This window comes from Montipora capricornis, chromosome 4 (assembly GCF_036669925.1).
Source record: "Montipora capricornis isolate CH-2021 chromosome 4, ASM3666992v2, whole genome shotgun sequence".
In the NCBI taxonomy this organism is placed as follows: Eukaryota; Metazoa; Cnidaria; class Anthozoa; order Scleractinia; family Acroporidae; genus Montipora; species Montipora capricornis.
In genome coordinates, this window is record NC_090886.1 from 32543472 (window position 1) to 32555971 (window position 12500).

At 38.1% G+C, this 12500-nt stretch overlaps 2 protein-coding genes across 2 annotated transcripts in view; one reads left to right on the top strand and one right to left on the bottom strand.

Moving 5' to 3' along the window:
- LOC138045950 (E3 ubiquitin-protein ligase RNF10-like) overlaps positions 1 to 10720 on the bottom strand; it is a 26438-nt gene extending 15718 nt beyond the window's left edge. Inside the window, exons 1-10 of the mRNA XM_068892593.1 lie at positions 10293 to 10720; positions 9238 to 9449; positions 8626 to 8816; positions 5539 to 5629; positions 4534 to 4591; positions 4291 to 4352; positions 4114 to 4178; positions 3913 to 3985; positions 1843 to 1909; positions 1680 to 1741 (exon numbers count right to left, since the gene is read on the bottom strand). Coding sequence (XP_068748694.1) covers positions 1680 to 1741; positions 1843 to 1909; positions 3913 to 3985; positions 4114 to 4178; positions 4291 to 4352; positions 4534 to 4591; positions 5539 to 5629; positions 8626 to 8816; positions 9238 to 9449; positions 10293 to 10368 — 957 coding nt within the window. The 5' untranslated portion in view covers positions 10369 to 10720. The remainder of the gene's footprint in view (positions 1 to 1679; positions 1742 to 1842; positions 1910 to 3912; positions 3986 to 4113; positions 4179 to 4290; positions 4353 to 4533; positions 4592 to 5538; positions 5630 to 8625; positions 8817 to 9237; positions 9450 to 10292) is intronic.
- A 62-nt stretch (positions 10721 to 10782) lies between these two features.
- The window catches only part of LOC138045952 (uncharacterized), an 11425-nt gene continuing 9707 nt past the window's right edge, over positions 10783 to 12500 (top strand). Inside the window, exons 1-2 of the mRNA XM_068892595.1 lie at positions 10783 to 11473; positions 11912 to 12201. Of these exons, the coding sequence (XP_068748696.1) occupies positions 11052 to 11473; positions 11912 to 12201 (712 nt within the window). The 5' untranslated portion in view covers positions 10783 to 11051. The remainder of the gene's footprint in view (positions 11474 to 11911; positions 12202 to 12500) is intronic.

Genomic DNA, 12500 nt, shown 5'->3' on the forward strand with positions numbered 1-12500 from the left:
ATTGATTTGGTACAAAGTCAATTTGGTCGATCACCGAAGAAGAAACCAAAAATATGCAACTGACACTATATATACTGTAGGGTGTTATGAAAAACTAAGACCCTCAAAAACTAAGACCTAAGACCAAAGACCTTGGGGTCTTAGTTTTCGTTGAAAAAAAATTAAGACCCCTTGTAAGCCGTGGAAACTATGTGAAACCCAGGAAAACTTACCAGGGATCACGTTAACGCAGAAATCGTGCATTTTTACGCAAATAAAATCCAAAAAATGCATCATCGAAATTTTAATGCGTCCCAGGACGCAAGGCACTGACTTAAATAACTCACACAACTTGCTTTGATTTGTCAGTATATTCTGTTGTTTGTAAAACTGTTGGAGCGATCTGTGATCATAATTGAAGTTCTAAGAAATGGGGTTTAAAACATACATGTATAAAAAGGTTAAAACTAAATTTTCGGCTGCCTTCTGCGGTCCTCTTCAGAGGAATGTACTCTGCAAATCACGGACTGCAAACGTTGAGCAAAAGACGTCACTGTTCGTTGCTCCTAAGGGAGGAAACCAGTGATGCGTAAACCCTTGAAAAGGGTGCTCTTTCATTAACAGAGTTCTTGTCCAGGAATGAATGTAACGGCTCTAGAAAAAGCCTTTGTTGGCCAGTCCTATGCATATGCGTCAATATTAATTCCAAGTTGGTTACTCTCTTTTTCTCATAAGCAGAGGGTCACCAAGATTTTGGGACCCCCCAAAAATGCTTGGGACCCCAATTTGGCCGAACATGGGGGTCCCAGGACCCAGATTGAAAAACCCTAGTGCCATCCCTGCTTACTGTACCACTAGTCAGAGATTTGGGCGCTGGATGTTGTCTACATGGTTTAATTTAAAAAAGACACAACGCCATGACAGGCTTGCATGTTGTGTGACAGAAAATCGTCGATGATTAGTTTTTGTCACCGAAACTAAACAGATGGTCAATCTAATTATTATGTCTGATAGGGGACTGAAATAGGTTTTAATCGTTATTCGAAAGACCCTATCTTTAGTTTCCGTGCCAATGTTAAAGTAAGCATTGATGAATGTCCGAATGTCAAAGGGTTTTTTTTTCTGTCACACAACATGCAAGCGTGTCATGGTGTTGTGTCTGTTTAAATTAAACCATGCAGACAACAACCAGCACCCCAAATCTCTGACTAGTGGTAAGTTTTCCTGGCTTTCTTTCCCATAATTTCCACTGTTTACCAGGGGTCTTAGGTGTTGGGTCTTAAATTCCTTAAACCCTCTTATACAAATTATAAGCCTGGGAAAAAGCAATAAAAAAGCATTAACTCAACAACAATTATAATAATATCATTATCATTATTATTATTATTATTGATTTCATTGAAAACTGTTCTAATAATATGCTTTTGCAAAGCAAATACCTTACACATAAGGGGAATTTAGTAATTACGGGTAACATTTTAATGTTAAGTATAGTGCAGTAAAGTGGAACATTAATTTAACAAGCCTCTAAATAACAATGTCCAATATTCTTTAATTTCTTAATCCCTCTTACAGTAACACCTGTGCAAAAGAAACCCAACATAACTAACCAAAATTGCCAGTTCCATTAAACTGAGGTTCCACTGAGATCACACAAGTCATTCCTAAGTTCATAACTACTACATCAACCAAACCATCACCTGTTTCAAAACGTCCTCCTGGGAAGCCAGTAGAAGTTTAGCATAACATGTTTTCTCTTTATCTGAGCCATAAGAATGATTATTAAACAATGCTTAGTAAACTGGATCACAGTCATAACAAATAACAGGTTGAAACTTTAAGGTGAAAATGGTTTCAATATACCATTAATTCCAAATGGTTTGAATTCCCTGTCATTCCACTGAGCTTTTGGCATCACCAGTAGAGAGTTCTGAAACACAAATCAATGGCACTTATTCATTAATTTTCTCTTTTTGTGTGTGTAAAATTAATATTTTAATTGCATCTTAAAATGGAGGTTGGGTGCCAGTGGACAGAGCACAAAGGCCTAATTATACAGTGAAGAGACTGGACACACTAGCAATCCTTCCCACAGAAGCTATAACCTGGGCACATATCTGACAAACCACTACCAAAGTAAATACAACATCCTTGATGAAAAGGGTCAGTTTTGAAGATTTCATAAGAACACAAAAATTATGATTTTTCACATGAAAATGTACACTACCAGTTTTGCGTTAAACGGCCAAAACCTGCTACAAAGAACCAGGCAAGTTGAAGCAGACAACAAAACCACAATATTATTGACAATGAAGTGACCAGCTTGCATTAAGATGTAAAATAAAACTTAAAAAAAATGTGAATGTTTTGTTTAGAGTGAAAGTGCACTTACCGTAATTTCCGGGCGATTACCCGCGCGGTACATTACCCGCAACAGTCATTTTTTGCAATAACAAGAAAAAAATTTCAACAGATTACCCGCACTAGCAGATAACCCGCACCCAAAAACAAAAGAAATTCGTGAACTTACAAAATTATCTGCACGAGTAATAACTTTGAGCTTAAATAGCTTAACTTAAATAACTTTGAGACTCTAACAAATCGCTTGAAAGGGGAAAATACTCTCTACCTCAAGGCAGTGCTTCCTAGGAATATTTTACTCATGCAGCGAATGTTCTGGTGTTTTAAAATTTTGTCCGTGAATGTTTGTTTACATACGTGCCGACAATCACCTCTTATGCGCGTCATATTAATTATGTGGCGGCAGCAGCGCCATGAAATGAAACATGTCGGCATCAATCAGTTTTTGTGTGAATTTTAAAGCCTGCTATTTCACATTTTTATTCTTTTGTTTTGAGTTTATTATTCCAGTTGGTGAATAATGTTTTTATTTTCAACTAAACAAAGAAAGAAGCTGTGAAATGCAAGGGTTTCAATAACTTCTGAAATAACCGTCCATCATAGCCCATTGAAGGCGGCAGTTTGACAAGTTTATGATAGCATTTTTAGTGAAAATCAAGTCAAACTAGCCGGCGGTGTGAGGCAAAGCAGTCGGCGGTATACCGCCGGTAACCGGCTTCTATTGAAACCCCTGGAAATGAGCAAAGTAAGAAAGTAAGATCACATCTGTGATAAACGATTTTGATTGCCAACGATATTTGTTGAATAGATATATTTTCAATTTGCATTGGTTCTCATCGAGAGCATGTAAGTCTATTATGCAATTAAAGGGAGATAAATAAGGCAATACAAAGTTTTTAGGAACAGTTTCATTAATGACTTTTATATTTTTTCCCCACTTACGGTTTTAAAACTATACCGGAAGATTTAAAAATGATCACATTACCCGCACCTTCCTATAACCCGCACCAACAACTGTTTGCGGAAATATTAACACATTACCCGCGGGTAATTGCCCGGAAATTACGGTAGCTATGACGCTACAGTGTAGTTTACAGGCACCCCACATTTTAATAATCTGAAAGAAACAATTCAAACTTAACAGAAACATGATTAAGAAGCCTAACTGGCAGGAGGCAACCAGTTCATTGTTTGTGAATGCGGGACAACCCGAAACAAATCCAAACCAGGTATTAGAACACTATTTGAACCCAGGGGAACAGCATGCAAACCCAACGCTCAAACCACTGAACCACACAGCCTCCTAGATGTTCCCAACACAGAGCAATGTTAATGGCAAGGTGGAAAACTACTGGATTTGCAAGCACAGGAAAAGTCAAAACAAATGAAGGATTACAACTACACAATGCCAGCTTGGGCTAGAAGAGACACAAGATTTGGACGTAAATGATCTACCCGCCAAACTTGGAAAATCATCTCATTTAATGACATGAAGAACACTTTGTATATTAAAAGGCAGATGTGGTTTTTTTAAAAACTAAATTTTGTTTGATTGACCTTTATTTCATGTACCTTAGCTCTTTTCATCAGCCTCATAGTGATGGTGTCTCCGACTGAAAACGGGTGTGACTCCAGGGCAACCACACTATTATAAAAAACAGACAAGTAAAAAATCTCATAAGCAATTACATGTAGATGGTTATCACACTGAGTAAAGTACTCATGCTCTTTAGGATTGCTCACATTAAACAAGCAAAAACCATTTGCACATACCTTTTTAAATCCTTTTTGTGGACAGCTTCATAACAAATGGGGCACTTGTGCCACGATTTGTCAGTCTAATGAGACAAAAATGGACCCTTGCATAAGAAAGTGGACCAGTGAGACCATCAATATAGAGACAAAGCACACATCAGATTAAATCGGAAACCCTTGGGGAGTCAAACTTACCAAACTTAGATAATGAAGAATACAAGACCAGCAGTAGATGTGACCACACCGTGTAATCTTGGCTTTACACATAGAATTAAAAAACATAATAATAATTATTATTGTACTGCTCATGTTGATAGTTCTAAATCTTAATCTTAGACTTGACAAAAATATTTTAAACAGTCTTGACTTAGAAGACACTTAACAATGAACCTATAATATTTATTGATACTATTGTAATAAAGAACCATGCAGGTGTACCTGCCACAGATGGGTACAAACAGATTGGACATGATGGTACTTCATGGCTGAAGATACGCTAAAACAGTAAAATAAAATTTCATGAAAATATTAGCAAATGAAAGAGAGTGCAGCACCTAAAAACATCATCATTGGCCATTTCCACATTGACATTACTCTTTGTTTTGACAGAAATAAATGGGTGAATTTTCTGTGATGGATTAATAACAACTATTCACTGAAGTGAAGGTGGCTAGTGGTGGATATTAACTGAGCCATGAAGCAGCTTGGTAAATAATCACCACTAGCTACTGGCACTGAGGTACTAAAACAGCAGCGCAGAGATGTATCCAGGTTTTCATATTTAGGGGTCCCTCTGGACCCCTGCTTGAAATATTTGGGGGTCCATTGCAAAATTTGGAGGTCCAGCTAATTAATATTCAAGAACATATAATTGCCTCTAAATTGCTGCTACAGTACCCTATCAGATATCTAAATTGCACAAAAATGAAGTCTTATCCTTCCCCTCCAATATGAACTTAAAATTAAACAATAAATTTCTTTGAAACTGCTATGCACATTGATTCATTGATTAAAATTGAGATTATGGGCTGTCAAAGCGCCACGGCTCACACCCAAAGGAATCCGAAGAATCCGTTCACTGTACATGTAGGAACTTTTCGCTCCAGTTGACAAAATTATTATCTAGATCTCCACAGCCAAAACAAAACACAATACCACAACATATATAAATATACATGTACATGCATGTGTATGTTATGTATAGTGTGGCAATGGTTACAGTACCTCATGACCACACAGGACATTTTTTTGGATTATGAAACCAGTTGTTACCATACTTTTACTCGTAGCTTGATGTATTGTAAACCTGTGTTGTTAATTGGCTTTAAATGGAATTTGAAACGTAAAACATCTCTTTATGGAATTAATTAACCTTGATGGCCTGTTAAGGAATTAGTGATAACATGCCTGGAAAGCATTGCAGTTCCTAGCTCAAACACTCACCACTTGCTCAATTGAATCCCACTCCACAAGTACATCAGGATCCATAGCATGAACTGCATAATCACCAGAGTCACGAACTACAAACTGAAAGCTGACGAGATACAGAAACGAAACTGTCAGTACCCTTTGGTGTTACACTAGTCCTTGTCAAGTACACTGCATGTGCACAGTTACCTAACTGAAGCAAATCATGCATCAAGGACCTAGAAGCAACTCCCCCATTTATAATGGACTTTAACCCTTTAACCCCTAAACTGGCCATACATGTGCTTTTCTTCTCTGTCTAACGCCAGACGATTTTACTCATTAATGAGGAACCTCCAGGAGTCAATGGGTTAACAGACTATTTGACTGATCAGGGCTCGAAATTAAAAAAAAATCCCAAGTCGCCTTTTGGCAACTATCAAAGAAAAAATGGTCGCCAAATGCAAAAATACAGTCGCCAGTTAGTACAAGAACAGAAACTCAGATTACAGCCTCATTTCATTAGTATTGTTGAACGGCTTCTGGTAGATTGTGGCTGCAGTTGTGGAACAGACTGAAATACTCAATCTTGAATGACTTAAACCATGAAAACAAGAAAGAAAAAAACACCACCTGAACACTTCTGCATGACAAACAAAGTAATAAGAACAGTTGAGGGTTACTTTGGCCAGGAACAACTATATCTCACATCGCACGCGAGAAATCGTACGATGCGAAGGCATAAAAAAATCAATCAAATATGGCGGATAGCCATTTAGTACCAGCAAATTACGAATTTAATCGCTCAGTGTATCCTTCTCTTGTGATAAAATAATTCATGCCTTCCGGTGTAGACTTGTCTCACTTGATCGAGCACATGGCGAAACAAAGCAAGTGCTTTGAAAGCCATTTCCTTGCAACCGAACCTGCGACAGAACGACAGTCCGACAGAACGCTTATAAATTCAGCAGCCTTTCAACAAAATGTTGCACCCGCGATCACCATGCAAAAGCCGCTGTAATGTCCTCACAGAAGTCGCGATTCAAGTTTTTTAAAAAGAGGTAAACAGACTTAATTTGCATTTCCTTTCGCAGAAAAGCAGAAACGAGACTAAGGAAATTGTTTCTCACCTTAAGTGTTTTATTTATCAAAGGAACATAGTCGCCAAAGTGGCGACTACACTCGAATTTTTAGTCGCCAAGTTAAAAGTTTTAGTCGTATTGGCGACCGTATCGGTCGCAATTTCGAGCCCTGCTGATTTGGAGTATAAAGTTTGCCCTTTTAACACCGCAAAGCCATTGCCAAGACCCTTTTTTATACTATCCATCCTGCTTTCAAATATTCCACAGAATCATTTATTAAGGCAAAAGTACATCAAATGTACCTCACTAAGGAAGCCAGCCAGTGGTTTGGAACAGTCTGCTTTTACTCCTCTAAATGTTTGTGATTTAGTTGACTTTGCGAGGCTCTTTACCCCTTCCACCACTGAATAGGCCATTTCCGAGTTGCTGTTTGCCTCTGGTTAAAAAAGAGTCTTGGTGCTAAACCAGTCAAATGATAATGATTTGCATGAAAATACACCACTCGATCATTTACATTTGAGTGGTTGTGCACCACAATCGCTTTGAAACCGAAGCAAACGGCAACTCGGAAATGGGCTATTGACCCCCATTGACAAGTAAAATCTAGAAGTGTCACTCTTATGAGAGAAAGGGTTGTGTGTGGTGATGAGGTGCACAGTGACCATGTACACTATAGGGAAATAAAATAAATTTACACCCATGTAAGGCCGATGGTAATATTTGCTGAAATCAAAGAATTAATGTCAAAGACTATGTAAACAGTGCTAGAAGTTTAAAACAAGCTTTTTTTATTCCAAATAATGAAATAATAAATTCGAAACTTAGTGAAAATGTAGATGTAACATGTAACAGAAGCACTGCAAAACATAGTTCGAACACTTGTTAGCAAAGATCTATCTAAGCCCTCAAAACAAATCCGAGGTGCTTATTTAAAGAATATCTGGCGGCAAATCTCGACCAAGTGTCCGTTTGTAAGAGTAAGTTGCAAGCAGTGGACAGCTTCTTTTTGTCAAAGGCTGTGGATGTAACACTGGCAGCCATATTGGCTGGACTGTAGAAGAAAATCATATTTGGGTCAGTTCTGGGGCTGCCTAGAAGAAACAAAACAGAAAAGCTTAATGGGCATATACTCACTGCAAACCACAAGGTAAGTTTCACAAAAATCAAGCTTGTCAACTCCCTAAGCAAAAACGCTAAAGAAAACGGAAAAGATATGTCACCCAGTAGATTGGGAACAAATTAATTTCATAGGTACACATACTTACCAGTAAAAGGTTATACAACAGCATTGATCTGTCATTTTTCAGATGGACAGTTGCTCATCTTTCCTCAGTACAAGTTTCAGCTTCCAAGAACAAAACAGACACGATGAATTGCATTCTGAGCAATTCAGAAAGAAAATGCTTCCATCTTGTGGTTGTTAGGATGTTTCAGAGGGTCACTTCTGAAGAAGGGAGCACGCAGAACTAGAACCTCCAAATGCCATTAAAAAGTCGCCTAGAAACGTGCTTCCTCTGCTTGGTAACCTCTCCAATAAAGGGGGTTCCTTTTCACAATAAATCTCAGGGGGAGAAAATAATGCAAAATTTTCAGCCCATTATTCAGGACATATTTAGGGTTTTTATGAACTGCAAGTGTAAGATAAAAGAAAAAAGAAACTGCAAAAATTAAGAGAAATGAAAGGAAAAGTCACGCCCACCTGCTTGCAGGGCATCGTGGGTAATAGAAAAATTTCTTTTTCGAGACCATATGTACTGGGAATTTTTCAAAATTGTCTTAATATACTGTACCTTTGATAGTATATATAAACTAAAAGAAACAAATTATATCAGTTTTTAGCAAAATTGTCATTTTAGCCCCATGTTACACAAAAGTACTCAGTGACTGTGCACCTCATTAGGTGAAGTTTATTAGGGGCTAAAACCACTAGGCCATGCCACCTCTACTGCCAGCAATGTACCCATGCCACGCCAATGGCACTTGCTATTTTAAAAAAGCCTATTAGAATAACACACCTTGGCAGAGACAAAGAATGACTTACTTGGCTTGAATGAACTGTTCTTTATTAAATGGAGTGTATTTTTTACTGCCACTTCTGGAGTGATAAACTACTGGCCTCTCCCTCGGGGCATACTTGAAATTCAACAGGTGGTTCAATGAAGTGCCATACTTTTTAGACCCGGCACGGGGACCAATCACTGGATTGTCCTGACCTGCTGCCACTTTAGTACCCTAAGGATAATATTATGCAAAAGTGGTTAAAATTTTTAACCTTAGAAATTACAAGTAACCATTACTCGGCTATTTGTTACTGTGTGCAAATAGAAGGTGGGTGTCTGAAGTACCTAAAGAAAACTGACCCATGGCTGGCAAATCCACGTGACTATGAGCTCCCATTCCAAGAACCAGTCAAAGTGACTGTATGAATGGAAGGAAACAAAATGAGAAAGGGAAAAAACTCAAAACAACTGCGCAAACTAAAATTACACCGTCAGAACACACAGAACTCAAGATCCTAGATGCGACAGACAATCTTTAACAAGACCGTACAGTTCTTATCTTTTGACTTCTGACCCGAAAATTCACCAAGCCGTCAGATGTCAAATTAGCTTAGTTGTCACATTAATAAAGCACGATAAAGGGAAATAAACACCTTTCTAGAATCCAAATTCCTGTTAAAAGGACCTCTGGGTGGTGGTCTTCGATCAGGAACTGTTCCTGATCTTTGTGGCTGACTGTACCGGCCATCCTTCCTGTCAGAAGGGTCTCTTTGTTGTCTGTAATGTTCCTGACCAGGATATCTTCCAAAATTATTATTACGTCCAGTTCTATTTCTTCCTTTCCACTGCCCTTTACTTTTTGGTGCTATAACAATGAAGAGAAGTGATGACAAACAAAACTCAAAAAAGGCAGTGTGCCATTGTGTCAAAGCACAATTGTCTTTTGATATGTTGAATCTCTCAAGTTCTAAGAAGTCTACTGCATTTGTATGATTTCAATAGACACTTAAAGAACAGGAAAACCAACATGTTTGCACCAAAATATATAACCATGTGATTATTTCAACTAGTTTATGGTGTACACCAACTGGTCAGGAGAACTATCCTACCTTGTTGTAAACTGTCCTGAAGTAAAGAAAGAAAATTACCCAACTTGTACTAAATTAAACGCTTCAATTTGCGTATTTTCTGTTTTCCATGGGGTTTTTTAGCAAATATACTAAAATGATGGGAGCATAACCAGTATGATATCATTCTTACCAAACGTTTAATTTTTGTTTGGGTTTTCTATCTGATCTTCCTGTCGCCTTAATCCTATAAAAACCTGCAAATTTTTGTCCTCGCTGGAGAAAGCTGAGTTGTTCAAAACAAGGTTTACGAACTGTCAAAATGGAAAATACCATGACAACCCCTTGGTTTTAATTCATGCAACACAAATTTGAATAACCTGAACTTGATTCATTAATCAAATTAAAGGAAAAGGAACAGTAGAAATAGTTCGTTTCGATTGTCTTTTCTTCATTAAGTTAATTGAGGTGTACAAATAACGGCCCCTCTGCAGTGGTGTCCTTATGCCACCCAATGTAATTAAGATTCTTCTTAATGTGATACAGACAGGACTTTTTGCCTGAACTGTCAACTTCACTCTTATACAAAAACACAAAAATTGTTTAGTGGTACAAAAGTGTACAAAACTTGCCAAGCTTACCCGGTTCTCGCCCATTCACCGCAGAGGGAACAACAGTTGCTTTCCCCTCCATATTCTCGAGTCCAGACTCGGTCATCCACCGCCCAAATTTCTGTTCTGTGAAGTTTTAAGTTGAAGGCTAAGGCAGGAGAAACGCTCACTCCAAGCGGAGAAAAGACTTTTTCTACCAATTCTTGCATGAACATGGCGCAAACTAATCAGAAAGCCATACTGAAACCAACGAGACAGGTCTGCGCTTTTTGTCGTAAAGTTCAAGTTGTTGAGTAGTTTTGAAGTGAAGATAAACAAAAAGATAACAAGGGAACGTATGCTCCCTTGCACGATTGCAGTCGTGTCCCTGGTGGGGACTTTGAAGTCGAAAATTCACTGGCGAAAGTAACACCTCTCAGATGCCGTGCTTAGCGCTCAGCACCAAAATGCAAAATGGCGAATGCTACGTGTTTTGATCACGTGATATAGCGCAAATGGACTGGAGAGATTCGTTCCATTCCTCCTCTCCGGACTGACAAAAAAATATGGCGGAAACAATTGGTGGAAACTAAGTTACACAGAATTTCCTTAGAAACGGGACATTATTCTCGATTTTTACGCCATTAAAAACCGTGTGGCCTTGGACACGTCACTAAAGATCTGAGTCTTGTTTGAGCTTTAACTCTAGGAAGGCTGACGTCTGAAAGTTGATCCCATCGAACAGGCCTGCACACAGAGTACAAGAAATTTGGAATTATGTGTTACTTGTAAAAAGTATATTAATCCAAAATGCAGTTGGTTGACCAAAAACCTGGCATTCGAATTCTAAACTATATTCAAGGGGATGTTGTGTGCCATCCTTTAGTTTTGTTGACGGGAACAATCACGGATCAAGGCTCCAATACAACTGGCCAGGAGACATCACTGCAGACATCTGACAATTCTGTGTCAGGAAGGCCTTACAAGGTACAAGTTTTGGAACCAACGTCAACCAGCGAATGTTCAGTTCACTCTAATCCAAAGGAGTCAACTTTGCTTGTGAGATGCAAAGATCATGAAATGAGTTGGCCAGTTATAGAAGGAGGATTTAAGGTGGTGGTCCCTTTGGCGATTGGAGAAAATTTAATATCATTAAACTTGAAAGAGACAGATTCAGAGGATATCAGTTTTTTGGAACTTAAATTAACATACACACCACTGTCACTATCAAGGTAAGTTTAAACTTTTCCTGGTTCAAAATATTGGGTGAGTTTAAAATAATGTTACTTTCTATTGTCACATGGAATTAAGGTTCTGTTCAAGATAATTATTACATGAACATTTTATTATTCAACACATTGTGGTCATAGGGCGCTCAATATTCGTCATGCATACTCAACAGATATCCTGCGATATACATAATTTCGTGTTTTGCTGCTTTTTTTTCCAATAAACGTAGAAAATTGTGCTTTGTCATCAATGTGCTGAATAATAAAACAATTATCCTGCTCAATCTTGTGAAATATCGCCTGATTTTAGCCCACTTGGCCTACGGCCTCATCAGATAAGTATCAGGTGATATTTCACACAATTTCGCAGGATAATTGTTAAATAGTGAAACAATTGATATACATGAGCTAATTAAGTGCTTTTTTCATTTTTGGAAACAGACTTGTCCGTGTGGTTTATGTGAAGTGTGCAGATAGTGATGGGTCATTTGATGCTCCGGTCAGTGTCCCATGTGATTTAGATTCTGCCGCAAAAAGGCTCTCATTTAATGCTCGGCTTCTTCAGACTTTCACAGCTGAAAGTTTGTTTCAACATGGCCTTGGGCGCAAAACATTTCGCCTTGAGGAAGATGAATCAGGTTTCCCTAAAGTCCATATATTCACAAGCAAATTAACCTCTTCTGAAGCTCTGAATATGAGTGGCAATCAACTGTATGATACATTTAGCAAAGGTAAATAGGAATGAGGTATAAAAGATGTGAGTATGGAATGAAAGTGTAATAATTTTAGTTACTGAAGAGTACTGGGATAGTGGGATTGGTGGATTGTCTTGTTAGCATTAAATGAATTAAATTTATGTATTTGAAGTGCAAGTTTTGAGGAAAAATGCCTGAAAAATTCAGTCATTTTTTGGTCATCTGGTCTATCAGCATCAAGCGAGATCTTCCAGAAACGGGTGATTCAAGCCCTAGAAGGACTGGAAGGAATACTTAATATCACTGACGACATCCTCATAATATTATATGGAGTT